Source organism: Perognathus longimembris, chromosome 10, assembly GCF_023159225.1.
Source record: "Perognathus longimembris pacificus isolate PPM17 chromosome 10, ASM2315922v1, whole genome shotgun sequence".
NCBI lineage: Eukaryota > Metazoa > Chordata > Mammalia > Rodentia > Heteromyidae > Perognathus > Perognathus longimembris.
This window is the reverse complement of record NC_063170.1, coordinates 28,224,707-28,241,233: the sequence shown is the minus strand read 5'-3', so window position 1 is coordinate 28,241,233 and position 16,527 is coordinate 28,224,707. Positions and strand designations below refer to the sequence as shown.

At 36.8% G+C, this 16,527-nt stretch overlaps 1 protein-coding gene across 7 annotated transcripts in view; it reads left to right on the top strand.

Annotated features, from left to right (window-relative positions):
- Phkb (phosphorylase kinase regulatory subunit beta) overlaps window positions 1-16,527 on the top strand; it is a 204,216-nt gene that overhangs the window by 170,824 nt on the left and 16,865 nt on the right. For 6 of the 7 annotated variants that reach the window (XM_048355673.1, XM_048355671.1, XM_048355674.1 and 3 more), the window contains 6 exons: window positions 5,025-5,086; window positions 5,176-5,338; window positions 7,379-7,460; window positions 9,585-9,642; window positions 12,035-12,125; window positions 15,228-15,430. In XM_048355673.1, coding sequence (XP_048211630.1) covers window positions 5,025-5,086; window positions 5,176-5,338; window positions 7,379-7,460; window positions 9,585-9,642; window positions 12,035-12,125; window positions 15,228-15,430 — 659 coding nt within the window. Of the gene's footprint in view, window positions 1-5,024; window positions 5,087-5,175; window positions 5,339-7,378; window positions 7,461-9,584; window positions 9,643-10,806; window positions 10,898-12,034; window positions 12,126-15,227; window positions 15,431-16,527 lie in introns of all 7 variants that reach the window. The other variant, XM_048355672.1, reaches the window with a different exon arrangement.

Below are 16,527 nucleotides of genomic sequence, written 5' to 3'. Positions count from 1 at the left end.
TTCTTTTTAACCAAACAGATTTATACCTTAGTTATTTTCTCCTACTATTACTTTAGTGGGACTTGAGTTAAGATATGTGTGATAGTCACATTAACCAGAAATCCACTATTGCCTTTGCACTGTACCCACATATCCCTACCTCTACAAGATCTACCTAGGTGTGTTTCTAATCCTTACAAGAAATAGACTTACCATTTTTTAAACACACACACAGTAATATTAGACAGGCACCAGTAGCTCACACCTGTAATCCTAGTTACTCAGTCCTAGCTACTTAGGAGTTTGAGATTAAAGGATTATGGTTAAAAGCTAGCTCAAGGAAGAACTATCTATGAAACTGTCAAATTAACCAAAAAAATGCTGGACTGAAGGCATGGCCCAAGTGGTAGAGCACCTGCTGTGAACAAGAAAGCCTAGAGTTTGACCACCAGCTGTGAACAAGAAAGCTGAGTGAGAATTCCAGCCCAAATAAAGGGGAAAAATTAATAAACTATAAATTATTAGTTTCTCCTAAAATAACATATTGGTCTATTATAAGCATAGTCAGAATTTCACTGGTAATCAAACAGCATTTAGTAGTCCCCTAAAGCTAAAAGGACAAAAATTGAATTTCAAGGCTTACCAAAGGGAAAGATTTTTTTTTTTTTTTTGGCCAGTCCTGGGCCTTGGACTCAGGGCCTGAGCACTGTCCCTGGCTTCTTCCCGCTCAAGGCTAGCACTCTGCCACCTGAGCCACAGTGCCCCTTCTGGCCGTTTTCCATATATGTGGTGCTGGGGAATCAAACCAAGAGCTTCATGTGTAGGAGGCAAGCACTCTTGCCACTAGGCCATATTCCCAGCCCAGAAAGTTTTTTTTTTTATCTCATATTTTTGTGTGACATTATCAGAAGGATATGTCCTAAACAAACGGGAATCCAAAGCAATTCAGTTCTCACAAAGAGGAGAAAAAAGTACCCAGACTCTAAAGGTATTTCTAAGTACCTTATATGCAATGTCTGTTTGGGGTTTGTTTTTTGTTTTATTTTTTTGGAAGGTTGTTTTGGTGATGGTAGCAACATTTAAGATAATATCTCATATGTAGCCCACATGCCAAGACTACATTATGTATTTTTCATTTAAAAACTAGCCCTCTGGCTGGGGATATAGCCTAGTGGCAAGAGTGCCTGCCTCGGATACACGAGGCCCTAGGTTCGATTCCCCAGCACCACATATACAGAAAACGGCCAGAAGCGGCGCTGTGGCTCAAGTGGCAGAGTGCTAGCCTTGAGCGGGAAGAAGCCAGGGACAGTGCTCAGGCCCTGAGTCCAAGGCCCAGGACTGGCCAAAAAAAAAAACTAGCCCTCTGGAATGGGTGAAAAGACCAACCCTCTTGAAAGGCTGTGCCTTAAGAATAAGAATACAAAGAGTAGAAAAGACCATTTAAATCCTCAAGTACTGCTGTAGTTATTTATGCAGGGTTTGTTGTTGTTTGTTTGTATTTGCTGCTTAAGTCAAAATTTTACTATAGTCCAGGTTGATCTCAAACTTGGACCCTTCTGCTCTCCTCCCCCAAGTGCTTAAAATTAGCAGTGTGTGTCACCTTACCCAGAACACTCTGTTTTCTTTTGCATTTAAAAATTACCAGGCAAATAAGAAGAAAAAAGATCAAATACCTAAAACAAAGAGGAAACACATACATTAGAAATAGTCCTATATTATATATATATATATGTGTGTGTGTGTGTATATATCAAATATACATATCGAATAATATATATATAGGCAAAAACAGGCTTCCATATGACTATGATCAGTATGTTTAAGAAATAAAAGCTGCCTGGGAAATATGAATCCCTAAGCTCAAACCCCAATACCACATCCAAGTAGAGAAGTTATTAGAATTTCAGACTATTAAATAAGAGTCAAATAGAAGTTCTAAATGAGCATTTAAGTCATTAAGAACTGAGAGTTCAGTGAACTAGTGGTGCATGCACAGTATCACCGTAACACTATGTGGTGCCCTCACCATACATACAGGTGCATAAAACAGGATGTGACCAAGAAGTTTCATATGCTGATCATCTTTTGTAGATTATTTAGGTACACTTGGTTGAAAATTAATGAAGTTTATTTTCATATTATACACAAATACATTTTCAGTGATTAGATGATTTTATGTTAAAAACCACAAAATTTTCTATTATAATTTAGATGTTACATTACATATTTGGGTGTGTTCCAATGCTGGAGCTTGAACCCAGGGCCCTAAGTTTTTGTTCCTCAAGATTAGTGCTCTACCACTTGAGCCATAGCTCTACTTCCAGTTTTCTTGGTGTTCAATTGGAGATAAGAGTGTCATGATTGGGCTGGCTTCAAACCATGATCCTTAAATCTCTCTAACCATGATCCTTAAATCCCTCTGTAGCTAAAATTACTGCCATGTGCCACTGGTGCCTGGTAATCTATTGTAATTTTTAAAAAGCATCAAAATTCTTTCAGACTTTCATTTTAGCACATGGTAACTGTCAGTGCTTGATGTTAGCAAGTCCTTAGTTCTGAGCTAAATTGAAGTTTAAAATAATTTTACTTTGGTTTAAGATTTAATATTTTGCCATATCTTAGGGCATTTACATTTCATTGAAGGGTTTTAGACAAATTATAGAAGTAAGACAATAAAAGATTTCTCTGGGCTGGGAATATGGCCTAGTGGCAAGAGTGCTTGCCTTGTATACATGAAGCCCTGGGTTTGATTCCCCAGCACCACATATATAGTAAACAGCCAGAAGTGGCACTGTGGCTCAAGTGCCAGAGTGCTAGCCTTGAGCAAAAAGAAGCCAGGGACAGTGCTCAGGCCCCGAGACCAAGCCCAAGGACTGGCCAAAAAAAAAAGGGTTTCTCATTTTATTTCCTTTTTAACGTCAAGGACAGCATAAAATTTTGAAATTGGAAAGATAACCCTTTTTTCATCTGAAATTGGAAAAGTTACTGTTAAAGACAGCATCTTCATACTCTGTCTGGCATAGGCAGTTAGATTATGAGACAGATTGTAAGCCCTTGTGACATAGGACACAAAGTAGAACCACAAATCCTTTATGTCTTATGTTCTGGACCTAATCTCTGACCACTTTCCTGCTTTATTAGTTAGCTTTTGTTACTCTTGACAAAAATAGCTGACATTAACAACCGAAGAAAGTTTTAGAGACTTAAATCCATGGTCACTTGGCCCCCATGCATGTGTGCAAAACATCATGGCAGTAGGAGCATGTAGTAGAGCAGAGCTACTCCTTATGGCAGAGAGGAGGCAGATAGGAAGGAGCCAGGGGACTGGTATTACTTTCAATCACAGGCTTCCAGTGAGCCTCAGCAAGGTTCTAAAGTTTCTACACATTCTCAAAGTAGTGCCACCAGCTCAGTACCAGGTATCCAGCATGTAAGCCTGTGAGAGACATTTCATATTCAGATATCATGACACCTGCCCATTCTATTTCAACACACTCTTAATTGCTTCTAAAATACTAACCTTGGTCCTGCCTCAGGACCTTTCCACTTGCTATTCCCTCTGCCCTGCACTTTTCCTTCAGATGTTCTATCATTGATCGCAGTCCGTCCTTCAGTCTCCCATTGCTTTGTACCTTATTAAAATGTTCCTCTCTGATATAAAACAGCTAAATTCCATCCTTCTACTCCTTGTCCTGGGCACATTTCCCTACCATTCTTATTTTACGTAGTACTTATTTTTCTATCTTGTATCATTATCTGAAGAGTATTTAGTTTGCTTTCTTCCCTTTACATGTACCTATAAAATCAGCTTCAAAAAAGCAAAGATTTTTTTCTATTTTGTTCTTGTTAATTCTCAACACTAAAGGTAATTGCTCAGTAAATATCTAACAAATTAACTTACTAAAGAGCAAGAAGTAAAGATGTGAACCCGATTGTTAGGTAATATCATTTAGCAAACCTCAATTACGCTTAGCACTGTTGTCTACCTAGGCACAGACCCTGTTCTTAGGGAGCTCATAGTCCTCAGCTTACCTGATCGTAGTTGAACCACATGAAACATGCAGATAGGTTGCATATTTGGCCTTTCTTACTCATACTCTGCATGGAGTCTTCAGAGTAATTGCTGGCTTTTGTCCATACTACCATCTATAAGCAAATTATCTCTTGAGTTATTTGTGTATTTCTACTCAAAGAAAAAGCACAACTCTTAATGGTTTGCAAACATAATCAAATTTTCCTATGAGCTCTTTCTTTATACTTGAAATAATAGTCTTAATCAAAGAATTGTTTGATAATACTATTGATCACTATATGGTATAATTCACTTCTCACCATTAACCACTGCTTGAGCCTAGAGTCATTTAGCTTGCCTAACTTAGGATCAAGAACTAATGGAAAATAAAATGATCAATTACAGGTGGCCATGTGCCAGAATGGAGTAAAGCTTCAGCTTATAGATAGAATCAATGTCTTCATAATCATGGAAAAGGAAGACTTTATAGTATCTCACAATTGAACAGTCCTAAACCAAACTAGTAGTATCCAAAGCGTAATATGTATTGTCTCTTTCCAAAATTATTTTAGCATTCCGATTATTTTATTCTGATAAACACTGAATTATTATCATTCCAACTTTAAAATAAATAACTATAGGACTGGCAGTGTATCTCAGTGTAGTTGTGCATGTGCACAAAGGCCCTGAGTTAAAATATCAACATTTACTAAGTGCTCCAATTCTAAGAATAGAGAGTTTATCTCATGTTGACCTTCCTTCCTATTTATTATGACTTATGGATCTGTTACTTGATGTATATATTTTGGTTATAGATGTATATGTTCTATTTGGTTTTGTTTTATGTAGAAGCCTTTCGAGTTTTAGAATGCTTATATAAGGAAGTATATTAAGTAAGCTTTTTTTTCTTTTTAAGTATTATATAAATGTACATCACCTTTATAATAACAATAAAAATTTTAAGTATGTGCACAGGCCAAGAATATGGCCTAAAGAATCTAAGAGTTTTGAATCTTTTCTCATCACATTTCAGACACTAATATCTGGAGCTGTAGTAGAACAACTGGATTTTCTAAGAATCAGTAACACAGAAGAGTAAGTTCTTTTGGTTTAATTTCATTTTTGCATTTCTTAAGATTACTTAAGAAAAAAAGAAATCTGAAATATTATATTTTAATTTCTAGGCTTCCAGAATTTAAGAGTTTTGAAGAACTAGAATTTCCCAAACATTCAAAAGTTAAAAGACAAAGCAGCACCCCTGATGCTCCTGAACTGAAACAGCAACCAAGCATCACCATTAGTGAATGGAAAAACAAATCAACCCAGGAAATTCTGCAAAAGCTGAATGTGAGAAAGATGTAGTTCCCACAAGGTTCTAGGGGAGATTGCCAGACAAGAACAACCAGTCAGGCCTAGTATCTTTTTATGCTCTCAAAGAAGGTAGCCGGTAATCTAGATGTAGATGGCCATGGTACTTAGAGCAATCAGAAGTGCTTTTTGTCTTGATTTAGTATGGGTGTCTTAAGGAGCACAGATGAGTGGGATTGTATGTGTTAAGTCAATGGCTTGGCCTGTGGGGTTTCCAGATTTTTCTTTCAGTGCTTCTTTTCTTCCTTTCCAGTTCCCATCCTGCTCACTGTTTGGGTCCCAGGCTTGGGTTTTCTCTCCTGTCACTGAGGAAAGCAGTCCTCTGACTGAATCATGAGGATATTTTAGCAATCTAATGTTCTGATTTTCTTAAGATTATTTACATGGTTTTTTTAAAAAGAAGGGTGTGAGTAGCATGTAATACTAACTCAAAGATATGAAATCCATCTGGCATAAATGTGAACACTGTGGCATCCTATGTGGACATACAGATTTAAGCATATAAACTAGGTACATATCCTTCCAGATATCATCAGTCTTTGGTATTAATCCATTGTATATAGATCCACATACGTGTGAATACAATATAATAGTCATAAAACACATAGCACAATGCCCTGAAACATGATAAGTATTTTGTACATGTCTCTACCTCTCATGCTTCTCTTCACAATAGGTTGATGTCAGTATGGTCTCCCATTTACAAATAAGTATAATTAAGAACATAGTTAGGTGCCAGTGGCTCATGCTTGACACTGTAGCTACTTAGGAGACCAAAATCTAAGAATCAGAGTTCGAAACCAACCTAGTCAGGAAAGTCCATGAGACTGGTTTTTTTTTCACCCATGAGACTCTAATCTCCAATTAACACCAAAAAATGGCAAGTGAACCTCTTGCTCAAGTGGTAGAGTGCTAGCCTTGAGCAAAAAGCACAGGCTCTGAGAGCAAGCCCCAGGACTGGCACAGAAGAAGAAAATAAGGAGGAAGAGATGATGATCATGACGATGGTCGTGGTGGTGGTGGTTAATGATGAGAATAACTCAGGTGATAACTTAATCCCCTCACAAGTTCTTCAACAATGTAAACTCCATAAGTCTGATTTGTTTCTTGTCTACCTCCTTGCCCCAACTTCATATCAAGTTTTTGGTGTGCCTCCAGTTTCCTTATGAGGCCATGTTAGTCTGTCTTCTAGGATAAGCCAGTTGTTTTCATCTTTACTGCACATTGGAGTCACTCAACATGTTCTTCTAAAGACATCCATTGCCTTAATCCCAGCCCCTGTAAAGGGAAGTTATTGTAGCAGATGAATTTGATGTTGTTAACCAGGTGACTAAAAGAGGAAGATTATTGGTTAGGCCTAATGCAATCACAATAGTCTTTATATGTGGAAAAAGGATACAGAAGCTCTAGTGTCAGTAAAGCAGTGAGAGGAAGATTCCACTCGTCATTGCAGCTTTAGGGATGGGTACAGACACTAGCCAAGGAACATGATCAGCTGATAGAAGCTATAAGAAGTAAGAAAACAGAGGAGGTGTTTGTAGAAAAATGACTCTCCCTAGACACTGCCTCCAGGAGGAAGTACAGCTGCCAACAGCTTTGTTTTAGTCTAGTGAAACTCATTTCAGACTTTTTTGAACTACAGAACTGCAAGATAATAAAATTGTGTTTTTCTTTTTTTTTTTTTAAGAAAATAGTAGTGGTTAAATGACTTAGCAAAGTCTCAGAGTATGGCATTATCACTATTAATGCTTGTAGACAGCACAGTTTCTGTCCATTGCTTATCTTATTTCCTGAGAAAATTGATTATTAAAACCTGCCACCCCATGAAACCAGCTTGTCTAGCTTCTATCTTCAATATCTTTAACTAACAACTTTAGAACAAGCATCTCATGCTTGTGTCAATGGATTTTACTTTCTCCAACTTCCATTCTGAATCATATTGTTTGGAGACTAGTTACTCCCCAGGGATCATCTGAAATTTGCTTCATGCCAGTTCCTCATGCTGATTTGTGTTTCCAGGACTGTGGTTGTCTGGCCAGCCAGACCATCCTACTGGGCATACTGCTTAAAAGAGAAGGCCCCAACTTCATCACAATGGAAGGTAAGAGTACATGTTTGAGAGAACATTTTCAATAGAACCTATCCTTGAACATTTATCAGATATGTATATAAAATACCCACTAAAACATTAAAAGTTATTTCCTCCTCCATTAACCCTCCCCCCCCTTTTAATGGAAAAATGTTCATTTACACCTTAGAATAGAATGAACAGTTTGATATATGAGCTTCTAAATGGTTTCCATTCAGTGATGCTTGTTTCTCTTACTGTTTCATTAGTGCTGTAGCCTGTATTCTATCTGTGACTGTTAACCTCTGGTGACTCCATAGTTGTTTATTGACTGCTTCTTTTTCCAGTTTTATTTAATGTGATTTTTCAAGAATAATATTGAGTAGTTATATCTACAAAAATTAGGTCCTACAGCAGCCATTTGGAATGGAAAATGGCATTTAGTAGAATTGTTCTCTGAAGATAGTTAATAAAAATAAATAAATCTTTTGTAATCATGTCTTTGCTCAGTCTGCATTAAGGATGCAGTCCTCAAGTCCACGCGTATGGAATTCTTGAGTTCTACATCATGATTCACTTTGGACATCTTATAGTATAGAATTAGCAGAATATTTTTCAAGTACTTAATTTCTAGCTACTTAGATTTTTTGGTGCATCTGGAAATGTTCTCTTCAGGGATGTATGTTGGTTTGATTAGAATTGAAGACTGGGATACTGTTCTAAATACTAGTGAAATTAATAATGTTATGGTTGTAGTAATGAACTAACCATAATTGTTTACTCAGGTGAAGTCTATTTGGTTCTTGCATTACTATACTGAGATAACCTTGAGTATTATTAAGTAAATTTCAAACAAAACCCTCATGTTTCTAATTATTCTTAAAGCTAAATATAAACAAAATCTTAATTATACCAGAGACAGTCATTGACATTTAAACTTTGACTAAATAAAAACAAAGAGTTTAAAAATTGAACATTTTATTAAGGACCTAGAATTCTGAATGGTTATTTTAACATTGCTTTTAAACTGTGTGTGCGTGTGTATGTGTATAGACATATACATATATAGATATGTATATAGATATATACATATATAATTTATGTATATGTAGTTTGTATATGTGTGGTTTATAATGAAAATGTTGAAGTAACTTTTTTTTTTTTTTTTTTTTTTTTTTTTTTTTTTGCCAGTCCTGGGCCTTGGACTCAGGCCCTGAGCACTGTCCCTGGCTTCCTTTTGCTCAAGGCTAGCACTCTGCCACTTGAGCCACAGCGCCACTTCTGGCTGTTTTCTGTATATGTGGTGCTGGGGAATCGAACCCAGGGCCTCATGTATACGAGGCAAGCTCTCTTGCCACTAGGCCATATCCCCAGCCCTGAAGTAACTTTTAAACCATTTTATAACCTTGGCAATTAATGTTCATCTTTTACTTGGATATTTTAAATACTTTAAAAGTTATAAATCTGCAAACCCTATGCTGCACTGAAAATCACAAGCATCTACAGAATTTTAACATAGTTTTATCTAATGTAATAGGCTATAAACATAAGTTGAGAGGAAATGTTAAAGGAATTGTTCTTTACCTTTACTTCCTTTATATGTTCTGTCTTGTCATATTGTTTCCTATAAACTGGAGGAGACCAAACCACGTGTTAAATGTGGCCAGAGAATAAAGCCCAGGGGTGTGGTTTTGAGCTCTAGCATATAGTGCTACTAGTCTCATACAGAAAAGGGCATTAATAAACGTTCATTGGTCAAGCATATAAAGCATCATTATATTTAGTCTACAATGTTTACTTAATAAACTATTTTACTGTATTCTGGTTTCTTTGTTTTCTGCAGTAAATTAAAATAAACTTTTTATTTGTTTAAAAGCTTAGATTATGTTTCTAACCAAGAAAATAATTGAATTTCAATAAATGAAATCTTAATCAAATCATAAATTCAGAGTAAAGAGGCACAGGTGCTGGGACATTCACATGGGTCTATTATTTAGACTACATATTAGAATATGTCAGTCCAGAAGATTAATGAATGGGTGTAGCAGCACTAGAGGAACAAAATAAAAATTTATGAATGATTTTTAAAGGGGAATAAATGTTATATGTTTAATTTAACAGCTTTCTTCATCCAGTACTCTATTATCCAATGTCTAGGTACTGTTTCTGATCACATTGAGAGAGTCTATAGAAGAGCCGGCAGCAAAAAGCTTTGGTTTGTATTAATGTCCTTGTCATTATGTTATAATTTTGTATTGTCATATTCATTAGCCTAAAGATAACAGTCCAGTCTTGAAGATGATTATTTATTATAATTCTTTTAGATTCTGAGATTACAGCTCTGTGATTCTAAGGATATACCTATATTCCCTCATAGCATGTGTATCCAAAGATACTAAAGAAAAATATCTGAGAATAAAGATCCCAATAAGGATTAAGGATTAAGACTGGATAGATTTCACTGGAATGGCATGCTCATGATTCCCAAGGGAAAAGAATACAAGGTAGTTTATTCCTAAAGTTGGATGAAACCCAGTGGCTTTTTAAAAACTGGTCCTGAGGCTTGAACTCTGGAAGTGGGCACTATGCCTAAGCTCTTTTGCTCAAGGCTACCACTTGAGCCACAGCTCTGCTTCCAGCTTGTTCTGTGATTTAATTGGTGATAAGGGTCTTATGGACTGTCCAGCCCTGGCTGGCTTCAAACCTTGATCCTCAGATCTCAAGTCTCCTGAGTAGCAAGGAGTACAGGTATAAGCCATGGGTGCCTGCTACTGTGGCTTTTTGAAAAATACTTTCTTCTACAGAGGTTATCTCTTCCCAGAGATTTTTTTTAAAGTAAATGTAGTTAAGTATGTCTAAGTTCACAATGAAAAAGGTATGCCTAAATGAAAAATCTGAATTTTCATGTAGTTCTAACAGTTTTATTAACTGAATCTAACAAATGTTGAAAGTAAGAGTATATTTTTACTTTTTAGTGACCACTTCTTCCTTAACTTTCAATAAACCTCAGGTTTCTAATCTCTAAAATAAGGAGACTATACAAAACAATCCCTTAAAATTATTTCTCATCTGTCTTTATACCTGTCTTCCTACCTGGAAGAAATAATATAATAATCTTAGGATCTAAATAATTCATGTTTCCATCCTAAATTTTCAGTACAGTAAGTCTTATAAGCCAATAGATATTTCAAATATGGCCTATAGTCTTATTTTTGGCTAAAAAACAATCTGTTCTTGCTTTCTGTATTATACTTGTATTTTGGATGAGGCATTAACTAGCAAATACTTAGAATGCTGACTGTTATGTTTAAGAGAAAAAAATCCTAGAAGTTTTATTCATTCTATTTTCCCTTTCATGGCTTTCCACTGACATCCCCAGGTTGGCCGTGCGCTATGGGGCTGCATTTACCCAGAAATTTTCTTCCTCTATAGCCCCGCACATTACTACTTTTCTGGTACATGGCAAACAGGTAACATGAACAGAATTTGGAAACTCAAGCTGCTTGAACGTGTGGGCTTTGCACTCTACAGGTTAAAGTGTGGCAGTGAAAACTTTTCTAGCAGTAGAAACTGCTTGCTTCCCTAACCTTATCAGTGATTGGCTTCCTTTTCTTCTAGTCCATTTTTGTTAAAATCAAGAAATAGGAATTCTTTTTAGAGGCATACTTCCATGGATATCCTAACGTGTGTGTGTGTGTGTGTGTGTATACACACACACACACACACACACACACACACACACACAGAGTCATCTGTGGTGCTTGAACTGTGGGCCTGGGCTGTGTCCCTGAGCTCTTCAGCTCAAGACTAGCCCTCTACCACTTGAGCCACAGCACCACTTCTAGTTTTCTGGTGATTAATTGGAGAATCTCAATCCTCAGATCTCAGCTTCCTGAGTAGCTAGGATTACAGATGTGAGAGACCAGTGACCAGCCTAAAAATATATTTTTAATACTAATTAAAATCTATTTTATTTTCTCTATCTAAATGTTCCACATGAATTCTTACTTCTGAAGGGAAACAATGCCTTATGTATTGCATGTGCTGTGTTTCTTTCAAAATCTGTTCTTCCTACATTCTAAGAGTTCCAGGAATGTAAAAATAGCAGTGTGAATTCCTTCCCCTAACATTCAGGCTTTATCAAGAAGAAGGAGTTCCTTGCATTTCACTGGGGCACTTTCTACTATTTAATACTTAGTGAGCCTTCTAATCTAGGGACTTCATTATGTAGGTACCAAAAAATCATGATTTAAATTGGTGGTAGGAACAATTCACATCTACCAGTGATAGATTTATTAATTGAATTGATCATGAAAAATCAGAGTATCCTCTTAATTCATCCCTGTACTCTCCTCCCCCATTCCAATCAAAGAAGCTCCCTTTCTTTTGGAATGATGTCACCACTAGTCTCTTTGGCAAAGCCTTGTGGCAGGGCCATCACTTCCTAATTCTAGATAGTCTTACAGTCTCAAATATTTTTATATTAGGTTCAATATCTTGGACTTAAGGATCCAGCTGTGTAAGTCTTTAAGGTTCTCCAGTCAGGAACCTCATTCTTTATCTTTTAGATTTGTGAACATCTGGCCTGCTCTGTTCTTTGCCCCCAGGTCGGTTGTACGCCGTGCAGCAAGTCTTTTAAGTAAAGTAGTCGACAGCCTGGCCCCATCCATTACTAATGTTTTAGTGCAGGGAAAACAGGTAAGTATCTGCTTCCCAGACACTCACTCAGTTACAAAGATTTCTGGGTAGGACTCTCAGTTTAAAATTTACCATACTCCAGTAGCAGACCTCTCATAGATTAACATTGACTTGGACATTTCTTCAAAAGACTCCCTCCCCAAATAATAAAAATAGATGTGCAGGTCTAAAGCTACATAGTTGTTAAATGGTCTATCCTTCTTTCATGCTGCACCTCAAAGCTGTAATTTTCAACTCCTATGTTCATGTGAGATCATTTCAGATGCTGATGTTGACATGGAATGAAACCTACTCAGTACTCAGTTTAGGATAGGTAGAGTAAAGGCTGGTGCATAGCAAAGGACACATTTTCCCTCCTTAGATTTGATAACCCTTTAGGATGCATTGGTGTTGAAGCAGAGCCAGAGTCAACAGATCCTTCGCTCTCTGGGCCATCTCTTCCCCTGCTCCTCATCATCAGAGATCATTTTGTAACTTCCTTCTCATAGAAGCCATGTTTGGTCTCAGGACTCAACACTTCTCACAGTCTGCCATGTTCCCAGCCCACGTGAACATGTGTTTCTCACTTTGTGATAGGCTTTGAGCCTCTAGATATCAGAGCCTAGGTCTTGTCCCGCACCCATCTCTGTGTAGCCACTGTGGGGCCCAGTTTGGAGAAGTTCTTATTAAAGGTGGGTTAAGTGGAGGCTGTGCATGTGGACCTGAGGAGTGGGATGTGACTGTACATTTTTTGTTTTGTGTCATTTAATCTCTAATTTCCTGGCTGAATCATTCTCTGATTAAAATGAAAAGCAATTGCTTTCTCCTTTTTTGGAATGTATGTGCTTTCACTGTGTTGTACTGACAACTAACCTAGAGACATAAAAAAACTTTAGTAATGTTTAATACTTTAACCTTTTTAATAGAAGCACCAGTTGCTCGCATTTGAGGGCTCTTAATTAAGTTAAAAATTATTTTATCCTGGTATACAACTTTTAGAATGTCAGATTAATTTTTATTTTACTGAAGAATTTCAATTGAAAATAATTATACTAATAAAACCCTCTTACAAAAAAGTTATTTTTATATCTGTTGTTTTTTCTGTGTTCTCCAAATTATTAAAAGGTAGACTTTTTGGACAGTGTTAAAGTATATTTTTATTTTAAAGTTTTTTATAAAACATGCATAACATAAATTTTATCATTTTAACCTTTTTGTTTTGGTTCAGATGCTTGAACCCAGGTCCTTTTACATTCTCTACTACTTAGTAATATGAATCACCCAGTTTTTGCTATTGTAAGCATACAGTTCATTGGTGTGAAGCATAATCACATTTTGTGTAATTACTATTACCATCCAACTCCAGAACATTCTCTTTTTACTTAACCAAAAATCAAGGAACAGGAAGCCAGTAATAAAATTTCTTTTCTTACCAGCATCTTTTTCCCTAGCCACAGAGTCTTATGTTATTCCTGTGGACCATTCCAGTTGTGAAAGAAAGTTCAAGAATGGGAGACTATTTTCCTTGATGTGAGGTCCCTGTCGTATATCTGAAAATAAACACTAAATTGTCCTTCATGGACTGGGAATGTGGCTTAGCAGTAGAGTGCTTGCTTTGCACGCATGAATCTCTGGGTTCGATTCCTCAACACCACATAAACATAAAATGCCAGAAGCAGTGTTGTGGCTCAAGTGATAGAATGCTAGCCTTGAGCAAAAGGAAGCCAAGGACAATGCTCAGGCCCTGAGCTCAAGCCCCAGAATTGGCAAAAACAAACAATGGACCTCACACTAGAAGTAGGTGGTTTAGATTGGCCTGGTCTCCTCTGTGCAGTATGTGCAAGGTGCTTGTGGTCCATATAATAAGACCCTGCTCCTGCAGCGCAGAAGCCTCAGAGGCTGCCTTTTGGCTGTGTCTTGACTACTGCCCATCAGACCATCACATCTCCAAGGTCACTTGCTTGCTGGGTAAGCCTGGGGAGCTTCAGCTCAGCTTCATGACCAGGTCCATGAAGTCTATGCCTTGATTCAACCTTAGCCCATTACAAGAAAAATAAAAATGAGCATTAACTCATTTATGATATGCCACCCTAAAAACAAAAATACTATCATTCTGCAAGAGATTGTCACATCATCTCAAACACTTTGAAAACATATAGTGGTTTGATCATCATTGCTTCCACTGGCAATGGCATACCTTCTCTTTGTTTTCTTCTTTACATGGTGGCATTTTAATAAAAGTGACCATAGTTGCACTAACTGGTTTATATCACTATTGTATGATTAATCAGCAATTCTTAGTTTTCAACTCCATTACAGAAGAGAGTCAAAGCTCTCCATGTTCTCTCTCCTCTGAAAACACAAAATGACCCATGAGGTGCTGTTTTGTCTCCTGCCTTTTACACTGTGCATAAGAGATGGAAGGAAGTGATGAGAAGGAAGGAGCTTATTGACTCCTGGGAATCTAAGGAGGAAGAGAACAGAGGGAGAGACCACAGGATTCTCCTCAGTGACACTCTGCTTTGAGTTCCCCTTTCCTTTGTGCCATTTCCTTTCCCAGGCTTGTTGGAAACCTCATTCATTCCTTTGCACAGGTCAAAGATTATGCATCAGGAATTTTAGTCCTCTATACATCCCTGACTTTATGTCAGGGGAAGTAAGGTCTATATTACTTTGCACCTGCATTTGAACAAGTTTCAGTGTTGTTGAAGAGTCAAAGTTTCTACCTGAGCAACTGTAAAAGTATATCTCACAAATACTGAATTGTAGAGCTTATGCAGTAAAATAAAACCATTCAGTTTATTCTGATTCTCTGGAGAGTTTCTAATACTTAAAGTCATTCCAATTTTTTTGTCTTAATAATTGTCTCTATCCACTCACCTTCACTCCCCTGAGACCCTCACCTGACCTTATATTTTAGACTAGACTATGAACCACCATGAACTCCAGTGGGAGTCATGCTTTCAAAACCATTTTAATACATAGCAGGAGCAAGTTATTCAGCCTAATTCCCTAGTTTGTGTAGAGCAGTTTCAGCCTGCCAGTCATCCTGAGCCTTGATTTTTTTTTCTTTTACCTTTTAGTGGCTAGGAAATCTCTACAATAAAATTCTGCCACTTACAGGTAACTCTGGGTGCCTTCGGACACGAAGAAGAGGTTATCTCAAATCCTTTGTCTCCAAGAGTGATTAAGAACATCATCTACTATAAGTGTAATACCCACGATGAGAGGGAAGCAGTCATTCAGCAAGAACTGGTCATCCATATAGGCTGGATCATCTCCAATAACCCTGAGTTATTCAGCGGCATGCTGAAAATACGCATCGGGTGAGTGCATAAAGAAAATTGTTCAAGTGGTGCTTTGACAGACTTGGCCTTTCCATGTGAAGCAGTGCTCCAAGTATCTGGTGGGTATTTCCAAACATGCTTCTTTCCTCTAAGCCATGAGACAGCATCTGGTATACAAAGAATAAATGCCAGTTGCCTGAAAATAAAGCATGTTTATTTAACTCCCACCTCCTGTTACACATATTGAAGTAACTGCTCTCTAGCAAAAATCAACTAGCAATTTCAATGCTGTGTAATGTAAAGCACTAAGCACAATATTTGTAAATAATATCTGTAAATAAAATGGGCAAGCTCTTAAAAGATTATCAAATAAAAATTGGTTTCAGCAGACATACCCAGATAAAAATTTTTTAATATTCACTCATTTTCTACTAAAATCTAATACTTAATTTGTTATATCATTATTTTTTATCTAGACTCTTCTTATTCAAGAATTTTGTGAGGAAATGTGTATGGTATAGAGAAATTTAACTGGGCTCTGACATTGAACAGAACTGTCTAGTCCTTTATAGCTACTTGTTATCGCTGTAATCTTGGATAAATGATTGAACCTCTCCAGCCTCACTGTTTTATATAAGACAAAAGGAGATCATATGTCTCGAAAATCCTTTGACAACCTATTGAAGTATATTACTAATATCATGTAAATGTGTCCTAATTTTAAGAGTCTGATAACATCTGAGCTTATAAAATAAATACTTGAAAAGAATATATGTTGTTGTTTGTTGGTATAAACTTAAGTGTATATGGATGTGAATTAGATGTATATATCTTCTAAGAAATTGGATTTCAATATCATTATTTCTGTTGTGCATGGTGCTTAACTGCTGCTATTGGTAATTTTTCAGTATTTCTATGAATGTATTGCTTTCTCCTGGTACTTTTATCTGTTCTGCTTTATATATTTAAAACTTTATTTCATTATCTTGAAATAGTTATGCAAAGGAGTTACCATTGACAAAGCAGTTTATGAATATATCTTGAGCAATGTCACCCTTTTCAACATTTTCATTCGTCTTCTCCTACTTACCACTTCCCCTACTCCTCCTTTTTGAACTCTTCTTAATTTTGTAAGA